Genomic DNA, 16,865 nt, shown 5'->3' on the forward strand with positions numbered 1-16,865 from the left:
CACTATTCCTACTGCCAGTTTCGTACAGAGGTCCAGTCACTGGATCTCTGGCACCAATGGCTCAAGTGGTTGAGCCACAAATTTTTGTGATTTACTTGAAAATTTTTACTTATCATACCAAACACCTAAAAATATTTTACTAAATAGATTTTACATGTAAAATTTCATACGTTTCTAATATTTTTCTCTATGTTATAACCTCATTCTCTCTCTTTTATGTGTGTGTCTATTTGTTTAAAAAAAAAAAAAAAACACTCATGTGCTATAAAATTAAAAGGATAATTTTATATTTACATTGTAATTGCAATGTAAACTTACATTGTAAACACACAAGTGATAAATGTTGTACACATTTGCAAAAAGTGTAATATTTACCGCTTTTCGCAGTGTACATACATTTTTGTGTGTCTACAATATAAGTTTATATTGCAAGTACAATGTAAACATATAAATGTCCAAATTAAAATTTTAAACCATTATGATATTTAAAAAAGGTCTATGAAAACTATATATATATATATATATACACACAATTATTGACATGTATTATTGTGATTGATACATAATAATAATAGTTTTAGAGTGACAGACCTAAGAGAAAAAGATGTTGCTCCAATCACCATTGATCATATTAATAGTTATGAATTTTAGAAAGAAAAAATGTCAATAATTATGAAAAATGTTGCATATATCCTTAACATTAATATTAACATAATGCAATTGATTCTTCTGATGAACTTCTATAATTTTAATTGGACAGAAAATGACCATGTGAACATATGTGTTTGGCAGGAATTAATTATTATACATGTGTTTTGGCTCCCATGATAATTTTTTGATCATTTTCTGTCCTATGAAAATGATGATACTCTAATAAATAAATAAGGTCATTTACATCATTTTAAATATTACAAGTATTCAAAATTTTATTTTATAATAAAAAGTGTGAATGATAATACTCATGGCCATACTACGAAGGCTTTTTTTTTTTTTTTTATTTTTTTCTATGATTGATGATATATCTAAGACAAAACATAGGTTTAGTAGCTTAGGATTCCTTATTGAAATCAGCCACATGTTTGTATTCATTTTTTAATGGTATGTTTGTATTAATAATACAAAAAAAATAATATTATCCTTTTCAAGAATAATATTTTTGAGTTAAGAATCTTGTAATTTAATTGACATTTCTTGAAAATAAAATTTTGAGAAGATTTTTAAGGATAATAATTGAATTCATCCACTTAAAAAATTTCAATAGTTAAATTACTTTATCTAAATTTTANTAATATTTTTGAGTTAAGAATCTTGTTATTTAATTGACATTTCTTGAAAATAAAATTTTGAGAAGATTTTTAAGGATAATAATTGAATTCATCCACTTAAAAAATTTCAATAGTTAAATTACTTTATCTAAATTTTATCGGGTCGAGATACTCTAATTTGGCGGTGTCCATGAGATGCAATTGAATTGTTCCCTGGGATAAAGCCTTCTGTGTCCACAGCATTCATTAAAATGTCTTCCAAATAAAAGTTTCTTCCAATAAAAAGCATTCATTGACGTGTACAGTGTTCAAAGTTAAAAAGAGAAATGAATCTCTCGAGACAAATATGTATATATGCAGTTGTTTTTAGGACACTTTTTTTTTTAATGGAGCATTAAAAAATTGATATAATTTTTATGAAAAATATAAAAATTATTAAAAAGGTTAGTTAATTTTTTTTCTTTTTTATAAAAATTTTTAAAAATATTTTCTAAATTAATGCCCATAGAATATCTATTAACTTTTCCCATAAATGTATAATAATTACACTTCTTTGAAGTATGCTAAAAACTAAAAGGATTTTATTAACATACATTTTTTTAGGAAATACTTTTAGAAAACTTTTTTATAGCAAAGAAAACCAATTAAGTTTTTGTTAATTTTTTATATTTTTCATAATAGTTGTATTATAATTTTCCTAAAATTATTTATTAATAAATGTTCTAAGGATAACCTTTAACCGAACCCAAACTTAAATAATAGCGTTGGTGTTCCAAGCCAAGGCGTCTCAAGGCTTAGGCCACTTATGTTAGACTACTCAAGGCTTAGGCCTATGGGGTCTAATTCTAAGGACCACCAATAAGAAAGACCCCATATAAAAAATGGAAAAAGAGCCCCAGTCTTGTGGGCGAATAGTAGTTTTCAAAAAAAAAAAATAAAAGAAGTTAATTCTTAATAAAAAAAAGAGTAATGCTATGTACATAAATTATTTTACAATATTTTTACAAAATGCTGATGTGACAAATTCTTACAAGTTCTAATATGGGTCTATTACTAACATTACATTTTTACTTACAATAATTATTTGGAAAATACTAAAACCACATCAACAGTTTGTAAAATGTTATAAAATAATTTGTGTTTGTAGCATTACTTATAAAAAAACCCCACCTCACTAATTATAATTTAAATATTATATTGAGATGTAAAATTACTAATTAAATAAAAAAACTATATTGAAAATTATTGTCTTAGTCCTCATATCGTATCAAGTTGGCTCTGTTCCAAACTTTAAAAGGAGTTGTAAATTAAACATTTATTCATCATATTATATTATATATATATATATATATTATATATTATTATATATTATAGAAAAAGGTAAATAAATCTTATTGATAACTAAATCAATAAAATTGGCAGAACAACTCTTCTAACAAGAGCATAGGCAAGCAACAAGCTTGGTACCATCCCTCTTAACCTGCTTAAAGCTATATATATATATAATTCACGTATAGAATAATCAATCTGGTCAATAATCTGCCCAAAAATTGTTCTCAAATGTCTGCAACAATTAATTTTATCGTAAGTTTTTTTACAATAAAATTGGTATCCCGCGTGCAATGTCGTTATCATAGTTTTTGATTTCATGATTTGAAAATGGCAGGCTGAAAATGCCATGTTCTATGGAAGAAAATAAGTACGACATGACAGAGGTAATAAAATGAAGAAAATGGCAGGATGAAAATGCCATGTTCTGTGGAAGAAAATAAGTACGACATGACAGAGGTAATAAAAGAGGTTCTGCTTTTCACTACTGGTGTATTACAAACGCAGAAAAGTGAAAGGAAAGAAAGCCAGTTGGCCACTTCCGCATATCTTAAGCTTTTCATTATTAGTTTAGACAGATGCCCCAACTTGATGGAGAAACCAAACCTGCCACTCTTTTTTAGCCATTCCAATTCCAATCTCATAAGATGCCGCCTGCACTGGAAAGCAGGCTGACTCAAACATTTCGGAGGCCGTAAGGAGAAATCTTCAAATAAGGCATTTATTTTATCACTTAAATAATATTTAATTAGTATTTTATACAATAATTTTTTTTAAATCAATCCTTTTTACTTATTAATATGATTTTTTTTGAGAAAATTAATGCTCAAATTATAACAAATTTTACTACAAATTGATGTTGTAACAAATGTGAACAATAACATGAGGCTTACAAAAATGCTAGAGATATTATAAAATTTATAACATGAAAATTATAAAAATATATCACCAAATACAAAAATTCATTCAAAAATGCATTCAATAGTTTGTTGAAGTCCACTTATCAAATTCATTGTCACATCAAATTATAAAAGTTATATAGTAAAATTTATAGTATTTTTAATATTTTCCTATTTGAATTGCTTGTGATTAGTAACACGTCTATTTGTAAGACCTCTTTATTTAAATTTGACTTATCTCTATCTTTAACATTATTTAGGGGTCCGTTTGGGAACAAATTTTTTAGTTGAAATTGAAAATTTTTTGCTGAAAGTGTAGAAAAAAAAAATGATAAAAACTAGTTGAATAGTACAATAGGACTGATAAATAGTACCAAAAAGTGCAACGAGACTCATAAATAGTACAAAAAAAAAAAGCTAAAATTCTAAAATCAGCTGAAACTTTAACCAGCTTCTAGACACAGACAGACACTTAATTATTAGGGCCTTCTTAATGGTGGAAAAAAAAAATGTAAACTAACATTTTTTTAATATCTCCCAAAAAGAAAAATTTTTTAAAAAAATATTTGCCCACCAAATTTGGGGCCTTTCTCTAGTAAGGGTCCTAGGCAATGGTCTAATTGGCCGAGGGCCGGCCCTAAGTCAAAAGATTGAGACCATCTGTGTTAAGCTTTACAAATGGATTTATAGGGAGAGACCAAGACATCCAAACAACCTTAGAAGAGTTTTTAATTGCGGGTTTTGTGTAAAAATTTGCATGATTAACTTAGTTGCAATTTTTTTTTTTTTTTTTTTTTGCAGAAAAGTGAAAGGAAAGAAAGCCAGTTGGCCACTTCCGCATATCTTAAGCTTTTCATTATTAGTTTAGACAGATGCCCCAACTTGATGGAGAAACCAAACCTGCCACTCTTTTTTAGCCATTCCAATTCCAATCTCATAAGATGCCGCCTGCACTGGAAAGCAGGCTGACTCAAACATTTCGGAGGCCGTAAGGAGAAATCTTCAAATAAGGCATTTATTTTATCACTTAAATAATATTTAATTAGTATTTTATACAATAATTTTTTTTAAATCAATCCTTTTTACTTATTAATATGATTTTTTTTGAGAAAATTAATGCTCAAATTATAACAAATTTTACTACAAATTGATGTTGTAACAAATGTGAACAATAACATGAGGCTTACAAAAATGCTAGAGATATTATAAAATTTATAACATGAAAATTATAAAAATATATCACCAAATACAAAAATTCATTCAAAAATGCATTCAATAGTTTGTTGAAATCCACTTATCAAATTCATTGTCACATCAAATTATAAAAGTTATATAGTAAAATTTATAGTATTTTTAATATTTTCCTATTTGAATTGCTTGTGATTAGTAACACGTCTATTTGTAAGACCTCTTTATTTAAATTTGACTTATCTCTATCTTTAACATTATTTAGGGGTCCGTTTGGGAACAAATTTTTTAGTTGAAATTGAAAATTTTTTGCTGAAAGTGTAGAAAAAAAAATGATAAAAACTAGTTGAATAGTACAATAGGACTGATAAATAGTACCAAAAAGTGCAACGAGACTCATAAATAGTACAAAAAAAAAGCTAAAATTCTAAAATCAGCTGAAACTTTAACCAGCTTCTAGACACAGACAGACACTTAATTATTAGGGCCTTCTTAATGGTGGAAAAAAAAAATGTAAACTAACATTTTTTTAATATCTCCCAAAAAGAAAAATTAAAAAAAAAATATTTGCCCACCAAATTTGGGGCCTTTCTCTAGTAAGGGTCCTAAGCAATGGTCTAATTGGCCAAGGGCCGGCCCTAAGTCAAAAGATTGAGACCATCTGTGTTAAGCTTTACAAATGGATTTATAGGGAGAGACCAAGACATCCAAACAACCTTAGAAGAGTTTTTAATTGCGGCTTTTGTGTAAAAATTTGCATGATTAACTTAGTTGCATTTTTTTTTTTTTTTTTTTTTTTATATATACGATAGAATTTCAACCTATGGAATGATTGCTCTTTATTAGATAAAATTTTAACCTTTGGAATGATTACTCTTTATTATCATGCCAAAACACCAATTGGTTTTTGTTGTAGACGAGATTTGAACCCCAAATCTCTTGTTTAATGACAAGAGACAAACCAATTGAACTATTTGAAACCCGTGCTTAAGTTACAACTAATTTTGGAGAAATAGTTTCATTTCTAAAAATTAAGTGGTTTCTTGCCAACCAAATACTACAATACTGTCAGATAGTATTACAAAGTAAAATAGACCATAGGATGCCTTGCCTTGGTAGGTTAAGGAAACTGACACAGTATATTTACACCAAGAATGAATAGGTAACCAAAGGAAATAGGAATGATTAAGTATCAAACTTTTATTTGACCAATGGCGGTCAAGACACTAACAGGTTCCTTTTTAGTAAAAATGGGATTCCAACCCAAGTCTTTTTTTTACTACAACAGACTTTACCAATTGAGCTAACGAGTGCACCACATCTAGGACAAAATTAATATTCATGGGATCAGTTTGAAAAAATTATACGTCTTCCAAGTAGCAATTTTGTTATGAGCACGTTTCCATAAGAAAACTTTGAGTTTTAGAGTGCCTAGATTTTTCCAAATCCAATTCCAGGATGTTGGATTTGGATTGGGAGGAGGATTATTTGAAGCAGCAAGGTTGAAAGTTCTCAATCGGCTTGAAGAGTATAGAATGCACCCGCCCCTTAATAACAAACAATAACAATGACTATTACAAAAAAAACAACCAAAAAAACCTAGCACAACCACAACAATGATAATGGATAGGTTAAGGTATACCCTCAATGCAATCACGTGTTTTGTATCGTTTTAGTTCCTATACACTTCTTTTCAAAATGAGTCATTTTGGTCGTTTCACACTACGGCATCACTTGAAATGAAAAAAACTGTTGACGTGTCTTCCTTTTGGATGGTGAGATAGACCTCAAAGAAACTAATCAAATCTCCGATCATTGGACTGGTGATCAATGTCATAAGACTAATATAATTGGCACATTTGAGCCACTAAACCCCCTTTAAATGGTTAAGGATTAAGGTCTTTCTAAATAAGCTTATTTTTTAGGTTTATTATGTGCTTCATCATTATAAGAAAGGGATACATTAACTACTCTGAAAATTCCAAAGGGATACACAATTTTTTTGAGAAAATGTATACTCTTAAGTCTTAACCCAATTAATAACAAGGCCCGAAGAAATTGCATATGGCTTTGTTTGCAGCTTTTCCACAGCTTAATTAAGTTATATTTCCGATCACATGATGCAAGGCATAGTCTTGCTAGGAAATTGAGAGGACCTTATAACCAGTTGCTGCATGTAGTGAGCTTCTATCAATTTTCCAAGTAAACACTTCCACTTGCAGAATGAGACCAATATTCCTTGACAAGCTGACCAAAAAGTGACCCCTCCATGCTCATCAGCTTTAATGGTTCATCATACTCCACTATTTTCCCTGTTAATGCAAAATAATCTATTACTACCATTGTCATTGATAAGCCGGCATGGTTCTTTTACTAGAAAGTAGAGACATCACTCACCATCACTAATAGAAAGCACCTTAGTGCAGTCCATGACAGTTGGTATCCGATGGGCCACTGTTATTACAGTGCAGTTTGTCAATTCTGTTCTTATAGTTTTCTGGATAATGGAGTCGGTTGCATTGTCAATTGATGCTGTGGCCTCATCAAGCACTAGTATCTGACTTTTCTTTAGTAATGCACGTCCCAAACAAAATAATTGTCGTTGTCCCAGGCTCCAATTTGATCCATCTTGCATAACTGCATATAGATTATTAGTTTTAATTTCTAAACAAAATGAAAGGACAAGCTACACACACAATTTCTTACCTAAGGAATTCAGTCCCTCTTCTTTTTCACTAATAGCCTCTCGAAGCTGACATTTTCCTAGAACCTGTTACACAGTAAGAAATACTCAATTAGGAAAGAGTAAGTTTAGTATAATTGTTATTATATCTTAGATGTCTTTTTTTTTTTTTTTTTAAGAGTTCCATCCTATGACATCCGCTCCTGATGATAGCTTTTTATCATCAAACCAAGACACCAATCAATTTTTGGTGTAGGCGGGAAAAGATGTCTGGTTTCTCCTGAGGAAGGTTACGAGGGCCTGGCGCACAGCTTTGGCAGGCGGAATGTTCAATCCTGGTTGTTGCATGTTCCATGCTGGTGCGTGTGTTGGACTCGTGGAGGATGACTATCAGGGTGGGCATCTCTCAATGTTCCAGCCTGGTTGTCCTCTGTTTGAATCGTCGAGTATGTTTCTCCATCTCTTAGCTGCTGTTGCGTACTAGTACACATCGCCTGATGGTGATCTTCCATTTCTAGCATGGCTATGTAGCATTCTCGGGCGATTGCCTGATTTCCCCGCAATTCTCCAATCCCATAGTCCGTTGGGAATTGATCATTCGTGGTATGTGGATGTTGCTGCTTTCCATGAATTAAGTGTGGGTCGTCCAAGAATACCGTTGTTAGCGGATGAGCAGTCTACTACGAGGAACATTACATTCCTAGTGAGTTCTTGCGGGTAATCACCCACCGTTACCGGGAGGACGATGGAACCTATTGGGAATACCCTGGTTCCTCCGAAGCCGACGGGGAGCGCTTGCCGGCACCAATCGTGCTCTGTCTATCCCCATTTGCTGGAATGCTGGATAGTATGAATGTCTGCTGAGCTGCCGTTGTCGATTAGCACTCGATGGACGTTGTAGTCCCCCACACGTATGCTGACGACCAGCGCATCGTCGTGCGGATGATGAAGCCTCCTTGCATCTTCTTCGGTGAATCCTATAATAGGGCTTTCCATCCGTGTGGTGTTGTGCCTCGAGCTCGTCATGTGGACGTTCGGGACCGATCTTAGGTACATTTTTCGAGCCTTTTTGGAAGAACCAGTAGATGCGGTTCCCCCCACTATCATCCTTATGTCTCCCATAGGGGGTCTCGGACGCTCGTTATCCCTCCGGGGGGCTGGCTCTTGGCGATTACGGTCTGTTTTCTCTTTGTTAATGAATTTCTGCAACTTCCCTTGTCTAATGAGAGCTTCAATCTGGTGCTTTAGGTCGTAGCACTCGGCCGTGTCGTGGCCATGATCTCAGTGGAAACGACAATACTTGTCTCGCGACCGTTTACTTGGGTCGCTCTTCAGTTTTCCCGGGAATGTCAGCTTCTCCTCGTCTTTGATTTGCATCAAGACTTGGTCAATCGGGGCGTTCAGGGGAGTGAAACTAGTGAACCTTCCAATCGGGGGTTTCGAGCGTCTGTCGTCCCTCTGTCCCTGTCCTCTGTCTTTTCTGCCCTTGGTCCTGGCGCATGTCCGCCTGGCGTTCTCTCTTCTTGGGCCTTTCTTCCCGCGCAAGCAGCGCGTCTTCCGCGTTCATGTATTTGGTGGCCTGTAGAGTACTTCTGACTTGGTTTTGGGGTCGTTTTTGTATAGTGAGAACAGAAACTTGCCCTCCGCAATCCGTTCGTGAAAGCTGCCATCAGTATCTTGTCGTCGGCTTCGTCAATTGAGAGGGCTTCTTATTGAAACGGGTTATGTAAGATCTTAGCGTCTCGTCCTCTCTCTGTCTGATGCTCATCAGACATGCTGTAGACTTCTTGTACCTGTGTCCCCCTATGAAGTGCGAAGTGAACTGAGCGCTTAGTTCTTTGAAAGTGCTGATTGAGTTCGGTGTCAGCCAACTGAACCAAATCCTCGCGGAACCCTTCAGTGTAGTTGGGAAGGCCCTGCACATGATTTCGTCCGGTACCCCCTGTAGGTGCATCAGGGTTTTGAAAGTTTCCAAGTGATCAAGAGGATCCTTCATCCCGTCATAGCTATCTATATTCGGCATGTGAAACTTGTGGGGTAGGGGGAAGGAGTTCACGGCGGCAGTGAAGGGTGAATCGGTACGATTGACCAGATCGTCAAGGTCACTGGATACTCGCCCCTTGAGGGCGTTCATCATGACCTCCATTTGTTTCCCTCATTGCCTGCATCTCTGCGGCTATATGTGGTGGAGTCGCATCCGTGAGGGATGGCATGCTCACGTGCTGCCCTTCCGGCCTGCTTGGGGCGTGGCTGCCCTCGGGTCTCTCCTGATTCCTGTTTGGAGCGCTAGTCCCTTCCTGATCTTCTGGTCGGCCATTTAGTGCCGCATTCTTCTGGCGCAGCTGTTCTTCCAAGTCGAGGTTCCGTTTGGTGAGACGCTCCACGGCGGCACCGAGAGTTTGAACTTGTCTCTCGAGGGCAGTCGTGGGTGGTTCCTCTCCTTGTACGTCATTAGTAGTTGCCATTGAGCGAGTGAGTACCATGCAACCCTTTAGTCCGGGAAACGATAATGTGGCTTAATCACTTAGAGGCGTTTCCCACAGACGGCGCCAACTGATGATGCCGAAAATATCAACAGTGAGTTGCACAATGCTCGTACCCTCGAAACGACACCTGCACAAGAAAAAAGAGGACCTAATAGAGAGCACCGGTGTGGTGCCGGCCAAATACCCTCCGAAGGTCAAGTTAGAAAGAATGCTCACAACTCTAGAGTGCTAGAGAGGGTTAATTATGCGTACCTCGGCTTGTGAGGGTATTGGGGCTTTTATAGTGGCTTGAGGTTGACATTCCCTCCTTGGGCGGAAGTCTTTTCCTTATAGGACTCCTCTTGTAGAATCCTAAACGTGATGAACAAGTCTCCTCTTTATGCGGAAGATTTTTACCAATTATACAAGATTTCCAGAGTCCTACTAGCGCAAGGACCCTATTTGGGCTTTTATGAGAACGGGTCAAAACATCCTTCATTAGGGGCTCAGCAGGTCCATGGACAATAGCCCAATATTCTTCACCCATTCATATCCGGCCGTTCACGTCAGGTCCGTCCACAGGGGACCTGTGCAAATGATGGATCCGTTTATTCGGGCTTAAGAGATATTTTCCCCTTTCAGATTGTAATGAAGCAGTAAATATAGAGGGGTTCTTAACTATACTTTCGACCTATTTTCATGCTTCCTCAATCAGTTCACCTATAGAACATCTTGGGATCCATATGTAGGTTTACAATGTAGTTATTACTGTTCTGTCTTGTCATTGATGCTAACATTTTCAGCTCTCTTTTGGATTTCTAGGTGCATATTTGTTTGTAATCAGTTTCAATTAGTCTGAATCTAATAATTTTACTTCACACATTTAAAGTTTATATATTAAACAAATGTGAATACTTAGAAAAAATGTAATTATTGTGTGAAGGAATGTAAATCAGAAATGTGAAACAATGGGGTTAGCATTTTTATAATGCAAAAAATAATATAATAAATAATACGCTGCAAGTCAGTCATCAGTGTAGGAAATGGAAACGCAAGCTGATGTACACTATAAATGTTTTTGAAGGAAAAGTCCAAACCCATTTGAAAAATACTCAGAAAACGTAAAGAGGAGAATACGTGTGAAAGAGAGAATGTAATCAATGTTTTTTTTTTTTTTTTTTTACAAGATAGAATTTCTACTTAACATCTTTACATTAATGTACGTATTACACTGAATATATTACTGAATATATTAAAGAGATGTGTAGTGAGCTAATCCTAGCCAGGCTAAGTCTAAGGTTACGATGGCTACAATATTACAACTACAAGTAGGGTTAGGATTCTTAATATATACGATAAACCTAAACAAGGATAATTACTACCTTGACTGCTAGAGGACAATACAATAGGCCTAGGTCCAACTTGTGTAAGCATAAAACATATTCTGAAAATACATTTTTCTATGTCTTGGAAGCCTGAAAAAATCACACATAATGCTCTCTTTGATGGAACAGAAACTAAATTGTTAGTTTCAGGTAGTAAACCTCAAATTCACAAGAGGTTCCTAAAATCCAAGGTGATAGGTTTGGAATCCACCATAGAAAAGTTTAAGAAAACTCTGAATTTTATTAATAATAACCTCTGGAAAAACGTTACATATTTAGGGGTCTATTTAAGGGCTATGTAAATTAATTTAACAGACAAGAAAATATATTCCAAAATAAGTCCTAATTAATATCTAACCATAATAGAAATCAAATTTGACCTAAAAAGCATTAAAAACATCCAAGAACAAGGAAATAAATACCCTAAACCTAAAAAAACAAAAATTACATAAAAATACCAAAATTACTAAATTACAAAATTAAATAGTAGATTCTATCCTACATCAATTTTCCTCATATTAGGATGTTTTGGGTAGTTGAAAATTTTGGTTAAACCAATATCATTTTCTATTGATCAGAAAAACACTTCCTCTTTAACACTAAAAGTATTTTAGTCCTTTTATAGTAGTAAAAAAAATTTCAAAAGTTTTTTAAATAACCAAAATACTCTTAAACCTCATAAATGACAAAATACCCACGAAAACTTCAAAAATGAACAAAATCCCATTAATACATCTAAAATAATAAGAAAAAAAAACAAAATTTAGTTACAAAATTGGTTGTAACCTAAGGCTACAACCTTACTTAATATCTTTTTATTAGATGTGAATTTTGACAAATCTACCATTGGATTATATTTTCTTTTTATATCTTCCATGCTTGCAAAATTTAAAAAAAAATTAAAGATCAATAGCTATGTCATTAATAAATTGTTTAAATTGTAAGTTTTTGTAGTTTAAAATTATGAATAAAATATAATCTTATAGATCATATAGTAAATAATATCCAATTGTCACAAAATTTGACATATGTATTAAAAGCGTAAAAAACATGCAATATAACGGTTATATTTTCAAAATATATAGTAATATTAATGATATTGAGTAATGTTGTAGTTTTAGACTATTTCTAATTTTATAGCTAAATTTTCTCTAAATAAAAATTCTAAGATCTCTAAAATGACTGAAATACATTCAAAACCTAATAATTGTTTAAACGCTAAAAACAAAGGCAGCAAATTTTTTTAAAAAGATTTTATGTTAAAAAGTCTTTAATTTAGAGGAGAGCCACAAGTAGCAGCCTAACTAACTATTTCTTTTTAATTTTTTTTTTCTTAAACCTCTTTGGGCTAATAAAATTTTAGGAAGAAAAACTTCAATTCTTTAATATAAAAAATAATTTAGAAAAAAATGGCCGGGGACTCCCCTTCGTCCCAACATTGATAGGCCTATCCCTAAATAGACACAACTTGATTGGATGTGAAAATAAGCGTCGGAGACAAATTAATGTCCATTGCAACACCCAACTACATTTCTTTATCATATGGTGATCAGAGGAATACGACATCAATGGCGGGGAGACATTGGTAGAGAATAGTGTCATAAGTGGCCTAAAGATAGCAATCCGACAGTTAGAAGACATAGGTTAAAACTTCAAGAGGTTGGCTTAGTAGTTTCTTAGGACCTATGATATTCATGAGATTTTGAATTCAAAATTTCTTGTCAGTATCTTAGGGCCACTGTAAGAGAATTTCTCCTTGTAATAGCCATATATTTAAAGAGATTTGGATACCATGGATTATATAATAAAAATAAAATTAAAAAGGAGACGTGTTGAGGAATGCATCACTAGTGGATTAACAACATATTAGGATTGCATGATCCCTTGTGAGACGTATGAGTCTGTGAGTCAGTGGTTTTTGTTGTCCTAGTCTTTAAATTATGATTCAAAGAGATAAGAGAAGGTAGAGCCGTAGAGGTTTTGGTTATTTGATTTTGGTTCCGTGATAGTGGAAGGTAGAAGGTAGATTGACATGTGAGATTGTTGAAGAGTTGGGAAGAATTACTATTTTGTTGGCTTTGTCACTTTGCGTCGATTTCCTATTTAATAAAGTTAGGTGATACTAATATATGCTCCCAAAACAGTTTCTTAAGGAAGCAAAAACCACTTGTAATGTTCAATTCTTCATTCATAAATGCGTAGTGCCAACCACAAAATAAAGGGCTAATTGTTTCTCAAAAAAATAAAATAAAATAAAATAAAGGGCTAATTGTACGTTTTTAGACCCCTTAAACACAAACAGATTAACCTAGTTATTTAGTTAAGTGATTAACTTAGGTAAATTATTCAAATCTAGGTTAACACAAATAAATCATATCATTGAAACCGTGTGGAAAATAAAGAACACAACGATATGATAATCTAAGAAAACCAAATCGATAAAAAACATGGGAAGGATTTAACGTAACTATCCTCAAGTTAAAACAGATTCACTATGAAAAAATTGAAGTTTTATAATAGCGACTTAGACTGCTAACATCCTATTACTGCCTTAGTAGAAAACTTACTACTATGACCACATGACAGCTCCGAGTCCACGAACTACTTCTTTCTTGGATTCACAAAAACCACAAGTACTCTCACTTGTGTTTTTCTTTAAGCTTTTATGCAGCAACTGAAGTAATCACCAAGCTCTTGACATCAATCTTGATCTTGATAAGTCTAAGTATGTATGAAGGCAAACACCTTTAGAGCATTAGCATTGGAAAATGCTAATGCTACTCTATTTTACCATTCCAAAACCTCACTTTATCATTATACCATCTAATTTTACAATACCTCCTACATCCCAAAATTCTATTTTTATTAAAATATTATTTTTTAATCTTTCTTTACTATTTCTTTATAACTGTTATTTTTTTTTTTTTTTTCAGACTCATTTCCTGCGCTTTTCAACAGTTTTTTTTTTTCCTCTCTTTCTCCCTCAACCTCTAGCAACACACAAGCCATCAACAACCACAGCCACGACACCTCAACCCATCAACAACCACCGGAGCAAATCCATCAACAACAATCGCCGATTTGAAACCCACCGGAGCAAACCCATTCAAAAATAATAATCACCGAAGCCACCGTGACCCACGCCGACCAAAATGCAGAACCTAGACCTCGCCGACCAAGCACGACATAGCAAGCCACGGTCAAACACAGCAACCCACCCTCTCCGATTCAAACCTCTATCAAACCCATTAGAGCCATCTCCAGCAGCCCACACCCTCTCCGATTCAAACCTTTGTCAAACCCATCGGAGCCATATCCAGCACACCCAGCCCCCCGATCCACGCCGATCCAAACCCACCATCAATCGATCCCAACCCACCACCATGCCCAGATCAAACCACGAACCCACCACCACCACGAGCCCTCTCTAGCACACCCAACCCACCACCACACCGATCCATACCCACCGTCTCCAGTGCAAGCCTTGAACGAGAAAGAGAGATGTGAGATGAGAGAAAGAGAGACGAGGGAGAGATGGAGTGGGAGACGGAGAGACAGAGTGGGAGTGAGAGGGAGAGAGGACTGAAGGAGATATGGAATAAAAAATTACTTATTCGGTTTAGAATTGTGCTACAGTGCAATTCTAAAGATAGAATTGCACTATAGCAAGAATTGCAAAAAATTTGCAATTCTTGCCTTTAGCATTTCCTAATGCAGCAGTTTTTAAGGGTTGAAATGCTAAAAACACCTTAAATATAGCATTAGCATTCTCCAATGCTAATGCTCTTAGAACCTAACACTAATTACTAGAAAACCATCAGATTTGTCGTTTTAGAAAACCAGATTTGTCGTTTTAGGATAAATGGATGATTAACAGGACCGTTTTAGTAATTGTAATGAAGTATCATATTGTCATCACCTTTTATTCTCAACCATGCACCCTAATTAATACTAATAATAACTAAACTACATTGACAACTTGCCAAATGCTCCGTAGTTCAATTAAATCTCATCTTTTTCTTACAACTTATTGAAATGTGAAGTTGTGAATGGTGAATAATTACTTGCAGTCTTTCACATAAACCTTCTTCTAATATCACTTTAATTTATTTTCCACCATTTGCCATCTTTCACTGCAACAAGTTATGGGTTTGTATTTATTCAAAATGATAATCAAAATAAATAATATTGGCATCTAATTTAAAGCCTTGTCCTTATTTAGATGAAAGGTGATTGTGATGTGATAAATGTGCTATTTGTTTGGCTTTCATCAAAAGTCCATGCCAATAATTATTGTAAGAGATGTGCTACGTCCATAACATTTTTACAATATTTTCACAACAAATTATAAGCGGTTAGTTATTACTGGTTCAAATTTGAACCTAACACTAAAATTACTTTTTTGCTCCAATAATAACAACCAATAACAACCTACTACTTATGATTTGTTGTAAAAATGTTATAAGCATATCATTTATTTTATTGTAATTAAATGACTTTTACCTTTCTCTCCTCCCAAAAAAAAGACTTTTACCTTTATGTCTATTATTCTAATTAATGACAATTCCATGTATATTTACACCATTACTGCAACTAAAATCATATTTTGCACCATATGATATGAGTTTTGTTTTTTTGGGGTTGGTTTGACAAATTGTGACGAGGGTCATGCTATTGTAGATGGACTACTTATGTTGTAATCTTCTATAGTTAACTATTTGTTACAATATTCTACATCTTTTATTTGTCATGCTTTGTCTGATAAAGTCAAATCAGGATTCCTCATGACCCCAAAAGAGTTCTTTCCTAAGTATGTAAGCATAGAGTATTGAAATTTTTAGCTTGCACTTTATTTCGAATGATAAAAAAGGAGGGGGGAAAATTGTAATGATAGATGGTAGCAAGTTTAGTTGCCACCAGCTACTGCCATAATTAACGCACAACGCCATGTTGAATTGAAGGAGCCAAATCCAGCTATCATGGCGTCCTTAAAAGGAGTGACATATATAACATAGAGAAAGTCACACTAATTTTGGAATATATCAAATCATTACCTATGAAAAGTTTTCACATGACATCTGCCTCACTTAAACGTAGCTAAAGATTTATAAACAAAGTTTAGTTTATAAAATTGGTTATAACTTAAAATTACAACATTACTCAATATCGAGTAATATTTTTTTATTGGAGATAAATTTTGACAAATCTACTATTAAATTACATTTTCTTCATATTCCTCCATGCATGTAAAATTTTTAAAAAAATTAAAGATCAATAACAATACTATCAATAAATTGTTTAAATTGCAAGTTTTTTTTTTTTTTAATTTAAAACTATGCATAAAATATAATTTTATAGATTATATAGTAAATAATATATTCGATTGATTGACACAAAATTTGACATGTATATTAGAAGTGTAAAGAACATGCAATAATGATTAGATTTTTGAAATATGTTGTGATGTTAATGATATTGAGTAAGGTTGTAGTCTAGGTACAACTAATTTTGTAACTAAACTTTGTCCTATTATTAAAAATAAAAAGTATTGTAAACATTAGATCATTGGACAATAACAATTTTTATTTTATTTTATATTATTTTACTTGGATGAGCTATATATAGTATATAAACTCCTCGGCATCGAGCTA

General features: G+C 33.7%; 1 protein-coding gene across 1 annotated transcript; it reads right to left on the reverse strand.

Annotated features, from left to right (window-relative positions):
* Positions 1–6,623: 6,623 nt before the first annotated feature.
* LOC112033918 (ABC transporter C family member 10) lies at positions 6,624–9,577 on the reverse strand. Its single transcript, XM_065767353.1, has 5 exons — positions 9,478–9,577; positions 9,158–9,306; positions 7,388–7,451; positions 7,079–7,318; positions 6,624–6,993 (listed from the first exon to the last, which is right to left on the reverse strand). Exons 1-5 carry the CDS (start codon positions 9,575–9,577, stop codon positions 6,872–6,874), a joined length of 675 nt encoding a protein of 224 aa, XP_065623425.1. The 3' UTR covers positions 6,624–6,871.
* Positions 9,578–16,865: the final 7,288 nt, after the last annotated feature.

This window comes from Quercus suber, unplaced genomic scaffold, assembly GCF_002906115.3.
Source record: "Quercus suber isolate HL8 unplaced genomic scaffold, Cork oak 2.0 scaffold_797, whole genome shotgun sequence".
In the NCBI taxonomy this organism is placed as follows: Eukaryota; Viridiplantae; Streptophyta; class Magnoliopsida; order Fagales; family Fagaceae; genus Quercus; species Quercus suber.